Source organism: Heliangelus exortis, chromosome 1, assembly GCF_036169615.1.
Source record: "Heliangelus exortis chromosome 1, bHelExo1.hap1, whole genome shotgun sequence".
Taxonomy (NCBI): Eukaryota; Metazoa; Chordata; class Aves; order Apodiformes; family Trochilidae; genus Heliangelus; species Heliangelus exortis.
In genome coordinates, this window is record NC_092422.1 from 112,010,434 (window position 1) to 112,026,134 (window position 15,701).

Sequence of the window (15,701 nt, forward strand, 5' to 3'; positions counted from 1 at the left end):
GATACACTAATACAGTGGCCTTTTGGACACGAAATCATAGCAGCTTTCACCTGTATGGACAGATAAACTGTTCTAGGTGCCTTTTAAGGAAAACAAAAATGCTTGCACATTCTAAAATACTCAGTAGATAACTATTTCTAATTTAATGGGCCTGTTATTGCAATGCAGTAACCACAAAAATGCTATTTTTTATAATCAGGAATACCAATAATGCACTTGATTACAAACATTTGATTTGTCCCCACATTTTTGCACCTTAAGCCTATGTTGCTGGAAGTCAAAGGAGAGCCTGGGTCTCTCTTCTTTGACCCAAACTGTACTTAAACCATAAATCTTTCCAGTCACAAGTAGGAAAAAATCATGCCTAGCATTCATTTAAACCATCCTCTTTCCTAATTTGATGTCCAACTTTTTCAAGCATGAAACAAGACTGGCACCATGTTTGTATGATGATCAGGGAACACTTTTCTGATGAGAAAAGCAAAAGAACTTTGAAAAAACTTTTACACGTTTAGGTGATAAAATGCAAATAAAATATTGTAAGTTTTAAAAAGACATTAAGATTTTTTTTTTTTAAAGACACATCACTAAGACATGTCAGACTTCCACTTGCAGCTTGGAATATTTGGGTCTTGGTTACAGTAGCTAGGTAGAAAAAAGTGATCTATCTCACACAATTTAAAGGATATAGAAATCTCAAATCTCTCTTCGGTGCAGGCCTTGAAAACACATGAGGAAAAATATTCCTCTTCTCAATAAATATTAAAGAAGCTGCTGTCACAGCATATTAGAAAGGTAAAAAGCTGTGTCTACATCATCGTTTGCCACTTCTGCCAAAGGGGCATAAAGACCACTGACCAACCCCAGAGACAAATACATACACCCTGTATGATGGGAGAAATCTCCAGTAGTTACTAGAGCCAGTTACACAAGAAAGAGAAAGTACAGTTCTTTTCACTACAGCACTACATATACAGGAGAAGTAGTTACTTCATTCACTTGAGAGTCATTCATTGACCTCCACTGAATCTTGACTCTGTTAATCTGCATGCATGATAGTGGAATATCTGAAAACAGACAGAAGAGGCAGATGTTAACTCCTAAATCGATTATTGTTGAATGGGCTAACAACTCCTATTGTCAGTACACAGCTGAATGAGTCTCTTGCTTTCTTTCAGCCCTCTCTGTTCCACAGCAGCCCTCCTGCCCTTGCAGAAGAATCATAGAATCATAGAATTGGCTGGGTTGGAAGGGACCTCAGAGATCATCAAGTCCAACCCTTGATCCACTACCGCTGCAGTTACCAGACCATGGCACTGAGTGCCACATCCAGTCTCTTTTTAAATATCTCCAGGGACGGAGAATCCACCACTTCCCGGGGCAGCCCATTCCAATGTCTGATCACCCTCTCAGTAAAGAAATTCTTTCTAATGTCCAACCTAAACCTCCCCCGGCACAACTTGAGACCGTGCCCTCTTGTCTTGCTGAGGGTTGCCTGGGAAAAGAGACCAACCCCCCCCGGCTACCCCCTCCTTTCAGGGAGTTGTAGAGAGTGATGAGGTCTCCTCTGAGTCTCCTCTTCTCCAGGCTGAACACCCCCAGCTCCCTCAGCCTCTCCTCATAGGATCTGTGCTCGAGTCCCTTCACCAGCCTGGTTGCCCTCCTTTGGACCTGCTCCAGGACCTCGACATCCTTCCTGAACTGAGGGGCCCATAACTGGACACAGGACTCGAGGTGTGGCCTCACCAGCGCTGAGTACAGGGGCAGAATCACTTCCTTGGACCTGCTGGCCACGCTGTTCCTGACACAGGCCAGGATGCCATTGGCCTTCTTGGCTACGCACCACACCACTTGCACCTACACATTACACATGACATTTACTGGAAGGTCTGGGGATGCACATTGAATTCCGTGTGTCTTGAGGACCATGTTCACAGCAAACAAGAATAATCTTGGCTCTTCACCAAAATGTGTATTAGAGAAACCTGGGGCCTCTTAGGAAGCCAGCAGAGGAAAGCAGAGTGCTGCTGTCAGGAGAGCCATTCATCTCTTCTGTGGGCACCTTGGAATGGAGTCTGGCTGAATTACCCTGAGGGATTACATACAGCCCCCGGCCTGTGGCACATTGATGTCTGATGCAATCCTGCAGATGATTTGAAATGGTTTCTCATACCCAGGTTCTTTACATCAACAAAATACAGAACCTGAACCAACACAAACATACCAAAACGCATTGGGTAAGAAAATGTGAAATTTAATAAAATGAGAGGATACTGAGCATCCAGGAGTAAGTGTTAAGTAATCCATTAATAACCACAAAAAGATAAATTATTCTTTACAGTTGTTGAAGTCAATTAATCAGAATTTTTCCCCAAGATTCGCTGCTGTGACTGCTAATCTTGTTCTCACTAGCAAAACATGTTAAAAGTTAATCCCTAAAACTAGAGAATGTTTTCCCATTCCTTACTCTGAGAAGAGAGTGGTAAAATAAAAACATCAGGCAGTTTAATATTATATTCTATATAACTGATGCACATCAAAACATTGATCTAAATCTTAGCAGACAGCACTGCATTTTGTACAGACTCAATTTAACCATTGTATCTCCTGCGAAGATTTTACATATTTAGGCTACGGTTTTCAGTAAGTTTGTGACTACATACAGGATGCAATTGTCTTTCGTAAATAAGCAAAGATAGAACCTAATCTATTACAAGTTAGATAAGGGAAAAGATAAAAGATATTTTAACTCCATTAAAGCATTAATTTTAACCCCAAATAAACAACTCTCTCTGATTCAATGCACTATAATTTCTTCTCTTCCATATGGCTCCTGTTATCTGCATTACCCTGCCCTTTATCAGTGTGATATCAAAAAACACTGCATCTGCTTTTTCCTTAAGAAGGTTTACACAATAAACAGTTGTGTAAAGCAGTTCCAAGAATAAGAAACACTGAGAAATTAATATCAGACATCAGATTCTAAATCACTTTTTCAGGTATTTTCTAACGCCCCTATTTGTGTCCTCCAAATTAACTTCTATTTCCATTAAAATCCACAGAACTATGTTCTTCAGGAAAAAATCTGTTCCTCTGTCAGAATAATTTTCTTAGCAAGCCAACATGGACACAGTTCAGCTTAATCTTTATGCCATTTATTTGCCTCAGTAACACACTGGTTTGAGCATTTCAGCCCATTACAGATGTTTCACTACATAAATTACCCGACACTTCCACAAGTGAGGCTATAGCTCAATAAACACTCGAAGGCACTTTAAATTAGTGCAGCCACAGACAAAAGCAAGCCTTGTCTGCCTCTCACTTTTGGCCACTTGTTCTGAAACCCTTCCTGGTACTGGAGGCAAACACTTCTCCAGCCACATGGCAAACCAGACCAGGGACTTGAGGTAAAAATAACTCTTCGTTTTAACCTAGAGTTATTTTAATGTGCACATGTAGCAGTGCCTTTTCTGACAGAGGGATGGAACAGTGTGAGGAGGGGAAACACCAGCAGCTGCTTCTTTCACCAGCACTGCCAGTCTGCGTGCATTTTAAACAACCCTGAATCCCAACCAGAAATGCAGAAACTATGACTCCCCTGGGAAGAGCTGTCACACTAGGGTGGTACAGTGGTTTTGGGGACTGAGCTGGCTGAAGATTAATAGGTGCCCCAAGCCATTTTCACAGCACCGTGTTAAATTTCAACCAACTCACCTCTCTGGGGCAGCTCATCCTACAACTGCCAGCGGGTAGGCAAGGAAAGGCAGGCAGGTGGGATTTGGGTTGTCTCAGCTTGGATTGATTTACTTGCTGTGGGGCACCCTTAAAGGGGTAACGAAATTATGACCTTAGGGTTGACAAAGATAGGAAGAGGACAAAAGGTAAAGCAGAACGAGCATTTTGCCTTTCAAAATGTTGGGAGCTTGGGCATAGGGTGGGGGGACCGAAGCTAATTCTTGCTCTTATACCAACAGTACAACATTTAAGATACCATTACAAGGTAAGTTTACTGTTTTCATTTACAATGCTAGTCATATGCTGGGCTAGTGATAATTAGCACTTTATTATTTTCATCTGTAAGCAAAGCTTTTTAATTCCCATCTCTGGAAATGCAGTCCTAGCTTTCAGCACTGAAATTTACACAGAAGAGTAACACTTAGCATTGCTAAATTTAACATCCAAAAAATGGTAACATTTTCAAACAAATTATCTCCAGTTATGAGAATTTCAGAACAGGTAAGCATTTGCTTCCTCAGCTATTATGTCCTACCCAACTGGAGTACTTAAAAACAACAAAAAGAAAAATCAGTGGTATGGGACTGCTAAAGAGCTTTTTTGCTTTACCCATCTTCTTTACTGAGAGGGTGATCAAGCATTGGAATGGAATGGGCTGCCCAGGGAAGTAGTGGATTCTCCATCCCTGGAGATATTTACAAAGAGACTGGATGTGGCACTCAGTGCCATGGTCTGGTAACTGCAGCGTTAGTGGATCAAGGGTTGGACTTGATGATCTCTGAGGTCCCTTCCAACCCAGCCAATTCTATGATTCTACGATCTCAGGGAAATGATGTGAGTAAATCCCAAGGGACAGCTATAAGTTGCATGAATAGTATGTGGGCAAAAGCAGCCTACAAAGACAAGCCAGCCATGGTGAAAAGTGATTAACATGGGGACACTGTAAGTGAGCTCTGCATTCAATGATATGTAACACAGAAGTCCTCCTGATCTGCTGCCCATGCTGAATCATAGTGACAGCTCATGCTGTATTTTGTCTTTTGCCTGGCATGTGCAGCTTGCCCACTTCCCACAACACATAATTTACTTAGCAATCTCCACCAACACTTTCATAAAAATACTGTTGTGCTTCAGTGCTCTAAGTGCCTTCAGTGCTGAAGGAAATGAAAAATAGCACACAGCCAGTCATGCAGAAGTCTATGAGAATAAGCAGGAGTCATGGTCAGAACAGGCTTCCAATCTCTTGCAAGGTCTTCAGACTCCTCACCACACCACAACCAAATGAAATTTCACAAGCCTTGCATATGTCAACAAAGAAGCCAAAATTTCTCCAATCATACCAGTATTTCACATGCTAAATTAACACTGAAGACATGTTTGTCTCTCTTCCATTACCAGTTCATAAATGAGACCACACAGTGGCATATATTTACCCAAACCAAGGCTGCTGCGGTGCCATTTTGCCATTTTTAACATCTGCAACTTCTCACCTTGCCAGTGCTCCTTCTGGTCCTTATCATACCCTCACTGAGCTGTACAGAAGGCTTATACCCAGGTTAGTATCCTGTCTGCCTTTACTGAGTAAGGATATAGATCAGCAGGGGTCTAGCAATCACTGGAAACTGCACAATGGAGAAGGTACAAGAAAGGACAGGGCAGAAGAGGGTAAGACAGCAGCAGCCAGCAGTAAAAATATTGTTTGGCTACCATGGAATCAAGAGAAGCCAGCGGGAAGGAAGCTCATGGTTTTCATACCTGAACAAAAAACAGTGGGGCATACAGATGCTTTCAAAAAGAAAACCTTAAAGACAGCTGGAATTATTTGCAACCTTTAGCTGCTCCAAGAAGGGTGACTTCAAATATCAGTTTCTAACCTTCTTTAAAGTTTGTCATCCAAATGCTGAAATAGTGTCACTCCACATCTCTACACTGGTATTTTCTCTGCTGGTGTAGGTGACAGAAAGCATTATCTTAATTTCTAAGATTCATCTTCAATTCTAATTCCAAAATTGTGATGGGGGCTATTCAGGGTTTTTCCACTATGAAGAACATGTCTTCATTCATGAAATATAATTAAAAAAAAATTTCTACAGGAAATTAATCCCTAATTTTGACCTGTAGATGTTCTCTCAGAAATGTGCTGTACATTGTTATTGTAAATTTAAACTGTTTTATAGCTAGGGAAGTCAATTCAAATCACAGCCTCCCCAGGAACTCAAAACAGAATACTTGTGAATTGTCACTTATTGTCAAAGGTAAACTCCGATGTGGCTGATTTTCGGGGTGCAACTAGACTTACCAAAATTAAAAGGCATGACCAATCTCTAAGCTTCCGTACCCATCACTTGCTTGCTGGTCTACTCCCTACAGACTGCTAACTTGTGGTAGTTTTATTCTGGTATTTGCAAATATAAAAGAATCTAACCCAAAGAGACCCGACAGCTATAGAGATTGTGTAAGAAATGCCAGCAGGAAGCATCCAAGTGTCACAAGCAGTCTCAAGTGCCTGTGTATTCATTCCAAGATCCAATTGATTAAAATAACAGGTATGACCTATCTGCCTTAATTCAGCTTTGAACAGTTTAGCAACCATAAAGAAATGTTATCCCTTTACACCTCTTCACCAAGGGAGAAACTAAGTGGTCATGAGGGGAAACAGACAAATAACAAGCCCAAAAAGAAATGGCCCAGGTTATATGTTTCTTACTCATTCAAGGGCCTCCTTGCTTTCTTTTACATTCACTAGAGAAAAAATTCTTCAAACAAAAAGCCAGTTTCAAAATCACTGCTGGTCCGTGGTCCAACTGTCAAATCTCTATTGCATTTTTAAGTAAAGTTTTTAATTCAAATAACTTTAAAAGTGTTCAAATATAAAGCAACAAGCTCAAATAAAGTATGAATAGCCCAGCTCAAGAGGCTTGCCTCAAATGATGGAAGACAAAGCACAAAGCTTAGCAAAATCTGGTATTTTCCAGTCTTACCACATTAATGAACAGGTTGCACAGACAATAACCCACCACTGTATAAAAAACAGCACTGAAAATTTTATAGATCCTGTTTTAATGCAACTTGCAACACAGCCCTTTAGGTTAATATCACTACTACTTTCTGTCCCAGCTCCCTCTGACCTCAGTTTAGTAACAAATCCCAAGTCTATACAAAAAGGACCACTGATGTTCCATAATATTTGGTTAATGAAATTAATCTAAAATCAACTCTTCATCAGAAAATGCAGCTGGAGAGGGAAATCCTTTGATTACAAACCAAATTCCAAGTAATCCTAACTGCTTCCCCAAAGCACAGGGTGCAGTAGAAGCGTGGGGGTGACAGAAAATATATTATTTACGGATAAAATAACCAGTACAGAAATATCTGCCAATATGCTGAGCAGCAATTCCAACAAGGATTGCATGTGTACTGATCATTATCTGAGCTAACAAGGCTGATGCATCCAAGGCAGCACTTAACTAGCTGATGACTGAAACTATACAGAAGAGCAGTGATCACATTAAAAACCTAATGCATCATTTCCCTGAGTACAAACCAGATGGAAGATTTGCAGAAATGAAGATGGATTATTTTGCTGTTATGTGAATAACAGAAGAAAACATTCTTCCAAATCTTAAAAGATGAACACCTCCATTCAGTAGGAGGAAAAGACTGCACTAATATGCTAGGTTACTGGCTTGAGATACACACAGTAACAGAATACAAGCTTCTGAGAGAACATTTATTTTACCTTTTCTACACCAGCTCAAATTATTGATTTTTATAGCCAGATACACATATATAAACCCAATTTGCATTGTACTGCTTAAATCCAAAGCAAAATGCAATGCATTCTGGTATCAAGTATAAGAACTTTGAAAGTGCTTAGACAAAATGGTTATTCCTGCTTTCAACAGACTCCCAAAGATGAGGTAGGCTGAAGAGAATCAGTACTCCCAGAAAGGAAGCCTCTGCAGAATACATGAACATACCTTTTGCCCACCAGAAGAAGGTAATCACTTCAAATAAGGCTCAGTAACTTCAGGACAAAATATAACTTTGCTAAGATTCTTACTCTCCAAAGCAAAGAATTTTCACAATTTTTAGACTTCTACTTCCAATAACAGCTCCAGAAATTCCCTCCAGAAGTAGTATTTCTCCATACAACTCTCTAAAGCACTGCTCTTTCTCCTCCTCATTAACGTCTGTCTTCAAGGCTCAATGTTGAGAAATAAAAAAGAACATCAGAAAACCTGAATCAGCAGACAATTCAGTTAAGCCTGGTAGTACTTTAAGGCTTGGTCTTGAAAAACTCTTATGTACTCCTCAGCACATGGGTGAATAGATTTGCCTCAGCACTCCTACCTACAAGATACCAGTCTGTGAATCCTCAAGAATCTGTCTTTTACACAACTGTATCTTCAAAGCACTCTGCATTCTTAAGTAAAACTGTCCTATTAGCAAAACTGAATAGGTCAACAGAGCATTGCTGTCCCCATCATAAAAGACTTATTCTAATGTTAATTTGCAGGGTAATAAATATCTCACCCAAAGAGCTTGGGTCTTTGTAATCAAAATAATTTATTATGAGTTTGGCTGTGATTCTCTTCCTGCCAGATGAGTCCAGCCAAGGATAATGGATACCAAGAGCAATGAGACACCACTCAACCTAACTTACCAAGAGTAGAAAATGGCACTTGTATGAAGGACAACACATGACAATTGCTCGTATGGCAGATGGCCTTGTGTTAGTGCTTTATATGCACATGCTGGGAGCTCTCTACAGCAGGAAAATGTCACTGGCCTACCTTGGTTCCCTGTTCCAGAATGAAATAATCCCTTCCAGGACATCTAGAGAGAAATTTCAGCCTCTATCCCTCCCTCTCGCCCAGCTAATGGATATACAGCTAGACCCATCTTCTCTTTGCTTTCTTCTCCCCAAATCAAGGCATCTCTTATTCAAATCTGTCATTGGACATTGTTAGATCCTCTCAAGCTCAAAGTTCACAATTAGAAGACTATCCTAATTACCATAAGGGACATACAGTTATTCCTAAGTCTGAAACAAAGTTTAAGGAAACAAAACTTACAAAATCACTACGCTAGTTCTAGTCTTCCCACCTGCCCAAGGAACTGGTGAACACTGCAAGCATAACACAGTTCTTCAGTGACAAAGGCATCAAGACACCCCTGTACCATGAGTACAGGAAGTCACAACAGTCACTAAAATTGTTTGTTTCAGCCACTACTATCTGAATGACCATGAGCTATTTCAGAAAGGCAGAGGCCAGGCTGATGATGGATCACCATGCACCTCTTTCTGGCCTGGCAGCCACTGTCAAAGCCACCACAGTCGATTGCTTTGCCTGATGAACACACCGAGGTGAGACCAGGAGTGCTGCAGGGAGAAGGGGAGGGCACACAGAGGAACAGAAGAGAAATGGGAAACACAGAGTGGATCCAGGAATACTGCTGTTCAATCACAAAACACAAGGTCATGCAGTATCTTTTCATTAGGCTCAATGTACGTGGAGGCATTAGTTCTTTCACTTAGCTTTTCAGATGATGGGAACTCAGCCATACATTCAAAATTTACTGTTCTCTACTGCTACACTGAAGTAACCATTTTAAAGCTACATTGATTAATCACTTTCTTGTACCTTCTTTAATGAGGTCTGAGTATGTAACAACATCCTTATGGGCTGGAATTTGTTTAGAACAAAATGTGGCAATCGCATTAAAAACAAGCATCCAGAGTTGGGTTTTTTTTTTTAAAATACAACGTTGCAAACAAATCTGCTTCAAATCACTTGAGAATCAACTTCAGAATATGAAGTCTATTTTTAACTTAAAGCTGTATTCCAGTTTTATATGCAAATCAGCATGCACTTGGAATCCCAACAGATGGCTACCAAACTACATGAGTGATAAAATTCTTGCTCCACAGACCCTATGATCTTCATACCTCCAGCGTAACTGAGACATGACTCAATTTCTACTTTGATGAAAGCTATGCAACCATTTCTCTCATAGCTGTTTTTCTAAACGCAAAGAAAAAAAAAAAAAAAAAAGTTTAAACATAACTAACGAACAGGCGGTACTGAATTTATGCTGAATTTATGTCAAGAGCTGAACACCTGTTAAGAGCACCATTTCTCCAAACACAATCCACAGAGAGCAGGAAGCTTGCATGGTGCTGGCTTGCTTTCATTCACACCTGCCTAATTATATGAAAAACGAATAAAACACTATGTGTTTTTCAACTATCTGTTTTCTTGCAACCAGGAACAAGAGTCACTACAGAACTGTTTCAGAATCACAAGAGATGATTTGCACAGCCATCAGCTGGACAGTCCTGAATGCATGAGACCCTATGAAATGCAGCACAGGGTACTTTTGGGACTCTTTCAGCATTACTGAAGGTGCTCAGCCTCATATAAAATGCTTGTATGTTTCAAGGCAGTGAGATGCTCAAGTTCAAGAGCTTGACTGAAGAATGCTTAATTACATACACTGAATCATTTTCAACACTGAAAATGACTGAAAAAATCTCCACTCAAATCCTACAAGTTAATACAGTTGCCTAAGTGAAAAGCATATCCCCCACAGTAGTATCTGCACTTTTTCACTCCTCAGCTATCTGGAAGGGAAGAAAGAGGAGAACGTAACAACCCAATATTCAAAACAAGTTTCACACTGACAAAAACATATTGTTATTTTTAAATCAGTTCATAGTCCTGAGGTGCTATACAGAAAAGAATGTGAGAAATGAAAACACTCTATCTCCAGAACAAGACTTAAATACCATGTAGTATTTGAGGCTTAGAGCTGCTGAACAAGGGAAAAGAAAACTAATAGTTGGTTATTAAGAGGATTAGCCTCTAGAATATAACAAATGAGGCTAAGTTGCTACATAGTATCGCTCCCTGTATTTTTATAAAAGAGCTTAAAAGCAACTTTTTTAACCCTGTAATTTCCCAAGCCTTGGGTACTTTCACTGTCAACCAACATATGCTCTTAGAAACCTGTACACATATTTAATATATTAATTTAGTAATAGCTTTGTGCAGACCCTTTATGAGCAAGGCTGTAGTCTCATTTCTGTATGGAACTCCTTACCCTATTTAGAACTATGCCAGCATTTAAAGATACAGGATATGGGCTCCCCAACCTTCTCTGGAATAAGATAAATGAAAATATTTTGGCAAGGAAACAGTCCCTCACAAGCAGAACTTTTCTTAGAAGCTCCAACAGCTCATACTGAAGACCATTGTATTTAACAACACCAGAGGCCTTAACCTTTAAAACAAGCTCTGCTTTTTGTTACCAAATAAAATGAAGCTTGTCAATACAGAGGTTCCCCTCCTGCTCAAAAGCAAGACTTCTGTGCAAACTTTAGGGATTAACTACTGGGACACTGTAAATGGAAATCCTGCAGAGGAGCTCTTCGAGCAGCTCCTCAGAGTACAGAAAGATAAAGTGAGCAGCATTCCTAAAAGCCTGCTCTCCATGCAGTCCCATTTCTTGCTGCAGTCCCACACCCTCTTGCACACTTCTAACCACACACTGAGCCAATTCAATTCAATAACCTGGAGGAAAACTGTTACTCTTCCCCCCTCTACCATCCCAGTTATTCCAGTTTTCTCCTAGAATAAGAAACTCAGTCTGCACACCAAAAGGTCAGACAAGTGTCAGGTCAGCACAAGTATTTGGAGTGTGATGCTCTTACAGCATGAACTAACACCTTGCTGCTGCCTGACTCACTTAGCAGCAGCCTTCAAAAGACTAAATGTTAAAACTGCCCCATTTCCTCTCAAAAGCAAACGGGTCTTCTCTCCTCCAGCATATAATTAAAAAACAAACAAACAAACCAGGAAGGCCAAATGTTTTTCGTGTTAGCTTCGCATGTGTATAGGAACTTACTTTAAAAAAAAATGAATGCAATTAGCTGGAAACAAGATGACAACTTAGGTCAATGTGACTAGTTGCTCTTTGAAAACAACTCTGAAAACAACTCTTTGTCCATTCAAAAAAATAATTAAATTTTATGTTTTAACATACAATGCATATATTTCAAACTTCCTTTTTGCGTTTAAATACAGTATTTGTGGCAAAGATATTTCCATCTCTCAGATTTACATAAAGTTATGTGAAAACAGAGTTGTGTTTCCAAAACGAAGCAAACCCAGCCTGAGATGCAAGCAGAACTGGAAAACTATAACACTACTCATCTCAGACCCTGTATTCACAGAAGTGAAAGTTTCAAGATGCTGTCAAAACATTCACCCCCACCACTTTCTCCCCAGCATATGATCAAAGCAACAGTTTCTGTGGCATCCTCTGATCTTCTGCCACGAAGTGACCTACTTGTGCCGTAAAACTTCCCAAGGGCTAGAGCCTAACCAGCAGTCGCACCCGAGGAGGAGAAATCTCCCCTACTCCTCTAAACAAAAAAACCCCAAAACCCCTATCAGAGATGACGGACTCTCACCCCTACATACGCTTCTCCACAGACTAGAGGAGCGGGTTTAAGTTTATTTCCCCAGCAAGCTCCCCTTTATCTGCCTCCTGCCTCACACCGCACCGAGCCCACGGAGGAAAAACCCCAGGGGTCACCGGCGGCTCCTCGGGCAGACTGTCCCGGACACGGGATGCTGTTCAAAACGAGTAACCCCACCACACCCTCCGCCTTCGGACTGTACCCCCAGGACACCTCCACCGCCCAGCGCACCCCTCCCCTGGGTCGCGCCCCGCCCGGCCGAAGCCCTCCCGCCCCTGGGACGGCGCTCAGGGCGGCCCAGGCCCGACAAACCTCCCCGCACTCGGGGGGCACACCCCGCGCTCCCCGACGGAGCGGGTTACCCCACCACAGGGCAGTAGAGAGGAAGAAAACATGGGGGGGATGGAGGGGGTGTGTGCGAAAAGCAGGTCTATTCTTTCGCTCTTTGTTGGGCAGGCTCGGCGTCTGGGGGCCACATGCCAGGTGGGGGTGATGAGAGGTGAGGGTTCCCCCTCCCAGCAGCGCAATCCCCGGAGGGTTGGTTTTTCCGCGCCCGCCCCGCTGCCTCCCCTCTAACCCGCCCGCCGGGCTTGCCCGCCGCCGCCCTGCCCGCCCGCTCCCGCACCAACCTTTCTGCGCCCCGGTGCCCCGCGGCAGCAGCAGCAGGAGGAGGAGGAGGCTGGAGCGGAGCAGCGAGGCCGCCTGCCATGTCCCCGCGGGGAGCGGCCGCCCCGGGCTCACCATGCCCCGCGGCATGGCCAGCGCGGCCGGCAGTCCCAGGGCATCGCGGGCTGCGGGGCGGCCGGGCCGGGCCGCGTCTCTACCCTGCGCCCCGCGGCCGACAGCGGGACGCGCCTGCGAGCCAGCCAGCCCCGCCAACCGCCCCCTGCAACCGGCCCAACCGCTTCCGGGTGCGCGGCGCGGCCCCCCGGCGGCTGCGGGGCTGCCCCGCTTCCTGCCGCCGCCACCACCAACCCCCCCTTCGCCCGCTGACGAGAGGCAGCCCCAGGCGCCGGCGGAGCCGCCAGGTCCCGGAGGCTCTGGGTGGGGGAAGCCCCCGGTGGCGGCCCCGCAAGGCCTGGCGCCCCCCTCCCGCCCTTAATCGCCTCCTGAGCGCTGCGGGGGGCGCGGAGAGGGCGGGCGGGCGGCGCCTGAGGGGCGGCGGGCTCGGGGTTAACGGCCTCGTAAGGGAGACCCTCCGGCAGTCAACCTCTGAATTTCCTCTGTTATTCCACCTCCCTCCGCCTTCACGCTGGCTGAGACTATTCCAGTGTTGGGGATTTTTTTTGTTGTTTGTTTATTTTTCCAGAGTAGAGATGAAGTGAGGCAAAATTGCCTGGAAAAACAACACTTGGAAAGGCGAGTCGTGCAGTTGTTAATACAAGAGGATGACCCGGTCTCCCAAATCTCCACACTGAAATGCGAATTCAGCTCTGGAAATGGAAGGGACTGGCCACGAAACCCAAAGCTCTGGCAATTTTAGTTCTTGTCATCTAGCTGTTGAACAGTGTGTCAATGATAGAGGCTTGCTTTAAGAGACAAAATTCAGCCACGGGAAATAGATACTTCGAAACAAAAAGCAAAAAAACAAACAAACAAAACACAAAACCCAAAAAAAAAACCCCAAAACCACCCAACCTGTAACTTCCGAGTCTTCCAACAAGAAGGCAAAAGAGCACATTTGCAGAGAGTTACGGTGGATGTAGTTCCTTGTCCTGGTTTGCTTGGGATTGAATTATAGAATCATTTTTCTGTTCAGGGGAGCTGCAATTTTTGAGAAGGCTGCAGCAGCCGATTCTGTGAGACGCGAATGGGTAAGACACTTTCTTTTAGTTTGTGGCCAGCCATGGTATGTGGGTTTCCATAGTGATCAAGGTCTTAAGCAGTTCTAAGCTAGCCAGGTGCTGGGGCTAGGAGGAGCAAAGCCCAGGGCAGCTGACCCAGGCTGGCCAACAGAAATATTCCTTGCCGTAAACATCACCCTCAGGATAAATTAGGAAGTTCGGTGAGGACTGGACTCTTCCTCAGTGTCTGCTGCCCCTGGAGGGTCTTGCCCATCCTTCTCTCCCCCAGACCTGGTCTCCCATTTGCTGTGACAGTCACACTGGAGCTGTGGTGCTCACAGTGTTTGACATTTAGCATTACCTGCTGGGAGCTAAAACCTTGTGACCACTATATGGGCTGAGTATGATGTTGTATTACGTATTATTATTTGGATTACTAGTAGCTCTTTATTATTATTTTTTCAAATCTGTTTTCCTTTCAACCCACAAGTCTCCTTTCATTCCAGATTCCTCTTCTCGTGTGGGGAGCGATCATCAAGTGGTATAACACAAGCAGAGCGTTATCTCTCCTTCCTTAAGCATATCAACCATGCCACATGGGCCAGATCATGGAATAATCCAGGATAGATTTGGTTGCTTGGACTAGAGTGTGCAAAATTTTGCTGCACATTTTTCACTTGTTTGGCCCACAGTTGTGCCACAGCTGCCAGAGATGACTTCCTATATGTTTAGGGTATGTTTAGCATGAGGATTTTAGAACATTTAATACTTTTCCCAATTTGGAACATTTTTAGCAACACACAGAGAGATCCCTCTGGAAGCAAAGTCAATGGAAATATACCTCAGATGAGGGTTTTCTTAATTCAGCTTGGAAGATGTCATGGAAGATGAAGCGAAGCAAAAGTAATTTACATGCGTTCCTTTGTCTTCCATTCACCAGACACAGAAGTTTGTACCACAAGTCAAGTGAAGCAGTTATATCACTGCAATAACATCCTCTCTGTACTACAGAGAGTACATTCCTAAGATCACTTATCATTCATTAGTGGTATTTGTTGTTTATTGAAAAATATCTCTCCTTCAATAATTTGTGGCTTGGTAGTGCCATGCATTAACGGCAGCAACTGAATATCCTACACATAAATCAATATTACAGTCTCTGGTAGACCGAACAGAGGTTTCCTCCTCTGCTATTTCCTGTTGTGAAGACTATGGAGTGTTTTGTTAGTGTGATTTGACTGTTTTAAAGGTTTTTATTTGTTCGTATAAAAAGGATATCTGGATCTGTGAGAGAGATGATTTCTAAAAGGGGTGTGAAAACCTGCAGAATTCCTAAAAGTAGCCAGAGGCTGGATTTGCTTAATCTGCCTGGTAAGTTTGTCCCAAAGCCACATTCCCTGACCACAAATGGTTTATGGAGAGCCCTAGGTTACAGATTTTGCAAAGTGAACACTATAGTGATGAACTATGAAATGTTATACATGCTAAAAGCCCTACGGATTTATGGAATCTACAGAGCCTAAGAATTAGGAATATGGCTCTACTAGCAATGCAACTGATTGTCTGGCTTCTCTTGATAGACACATTTTATGTAAAAAAAAAATAAAATCTGAAGAACTAGATAAATCCAGATGCTCTCCCTGGTTTCAGAATCTTCCTTCTTGTAAGAAGATTGCAGCACAAAATTAGTTTAA

The 15,701-nt window shown here is 42.9% G+C and overlaps 1 protein-coding gene across 1 annotated transcript in view; it reads right to left on the minus strand.

The window, feature by feature from the left end:
- Window positions 1-13,139, minus strand: part of DCBLD2 (discoidin, CUB and LCCL domain containing 2) — a 45,130-nt gene extending 31,991 nt beyond the window's left edge. The window contains exon 1 of the mRNA XM_071758716.1: window positions 12,853-13,139. Within this exon, the coding sequence (XP_071614817.1) occupies window positions 12,853-12,979 (127 nt within the window). The 5' untranslated portion in view covers window positions 12,980-13,139. The remainder of the gene's footprint in view (window positions 1-12,852) is intronic.
- Between the last annotated feature and the right edge of the window lie 2,562 nt (window positions 13,140-15,701).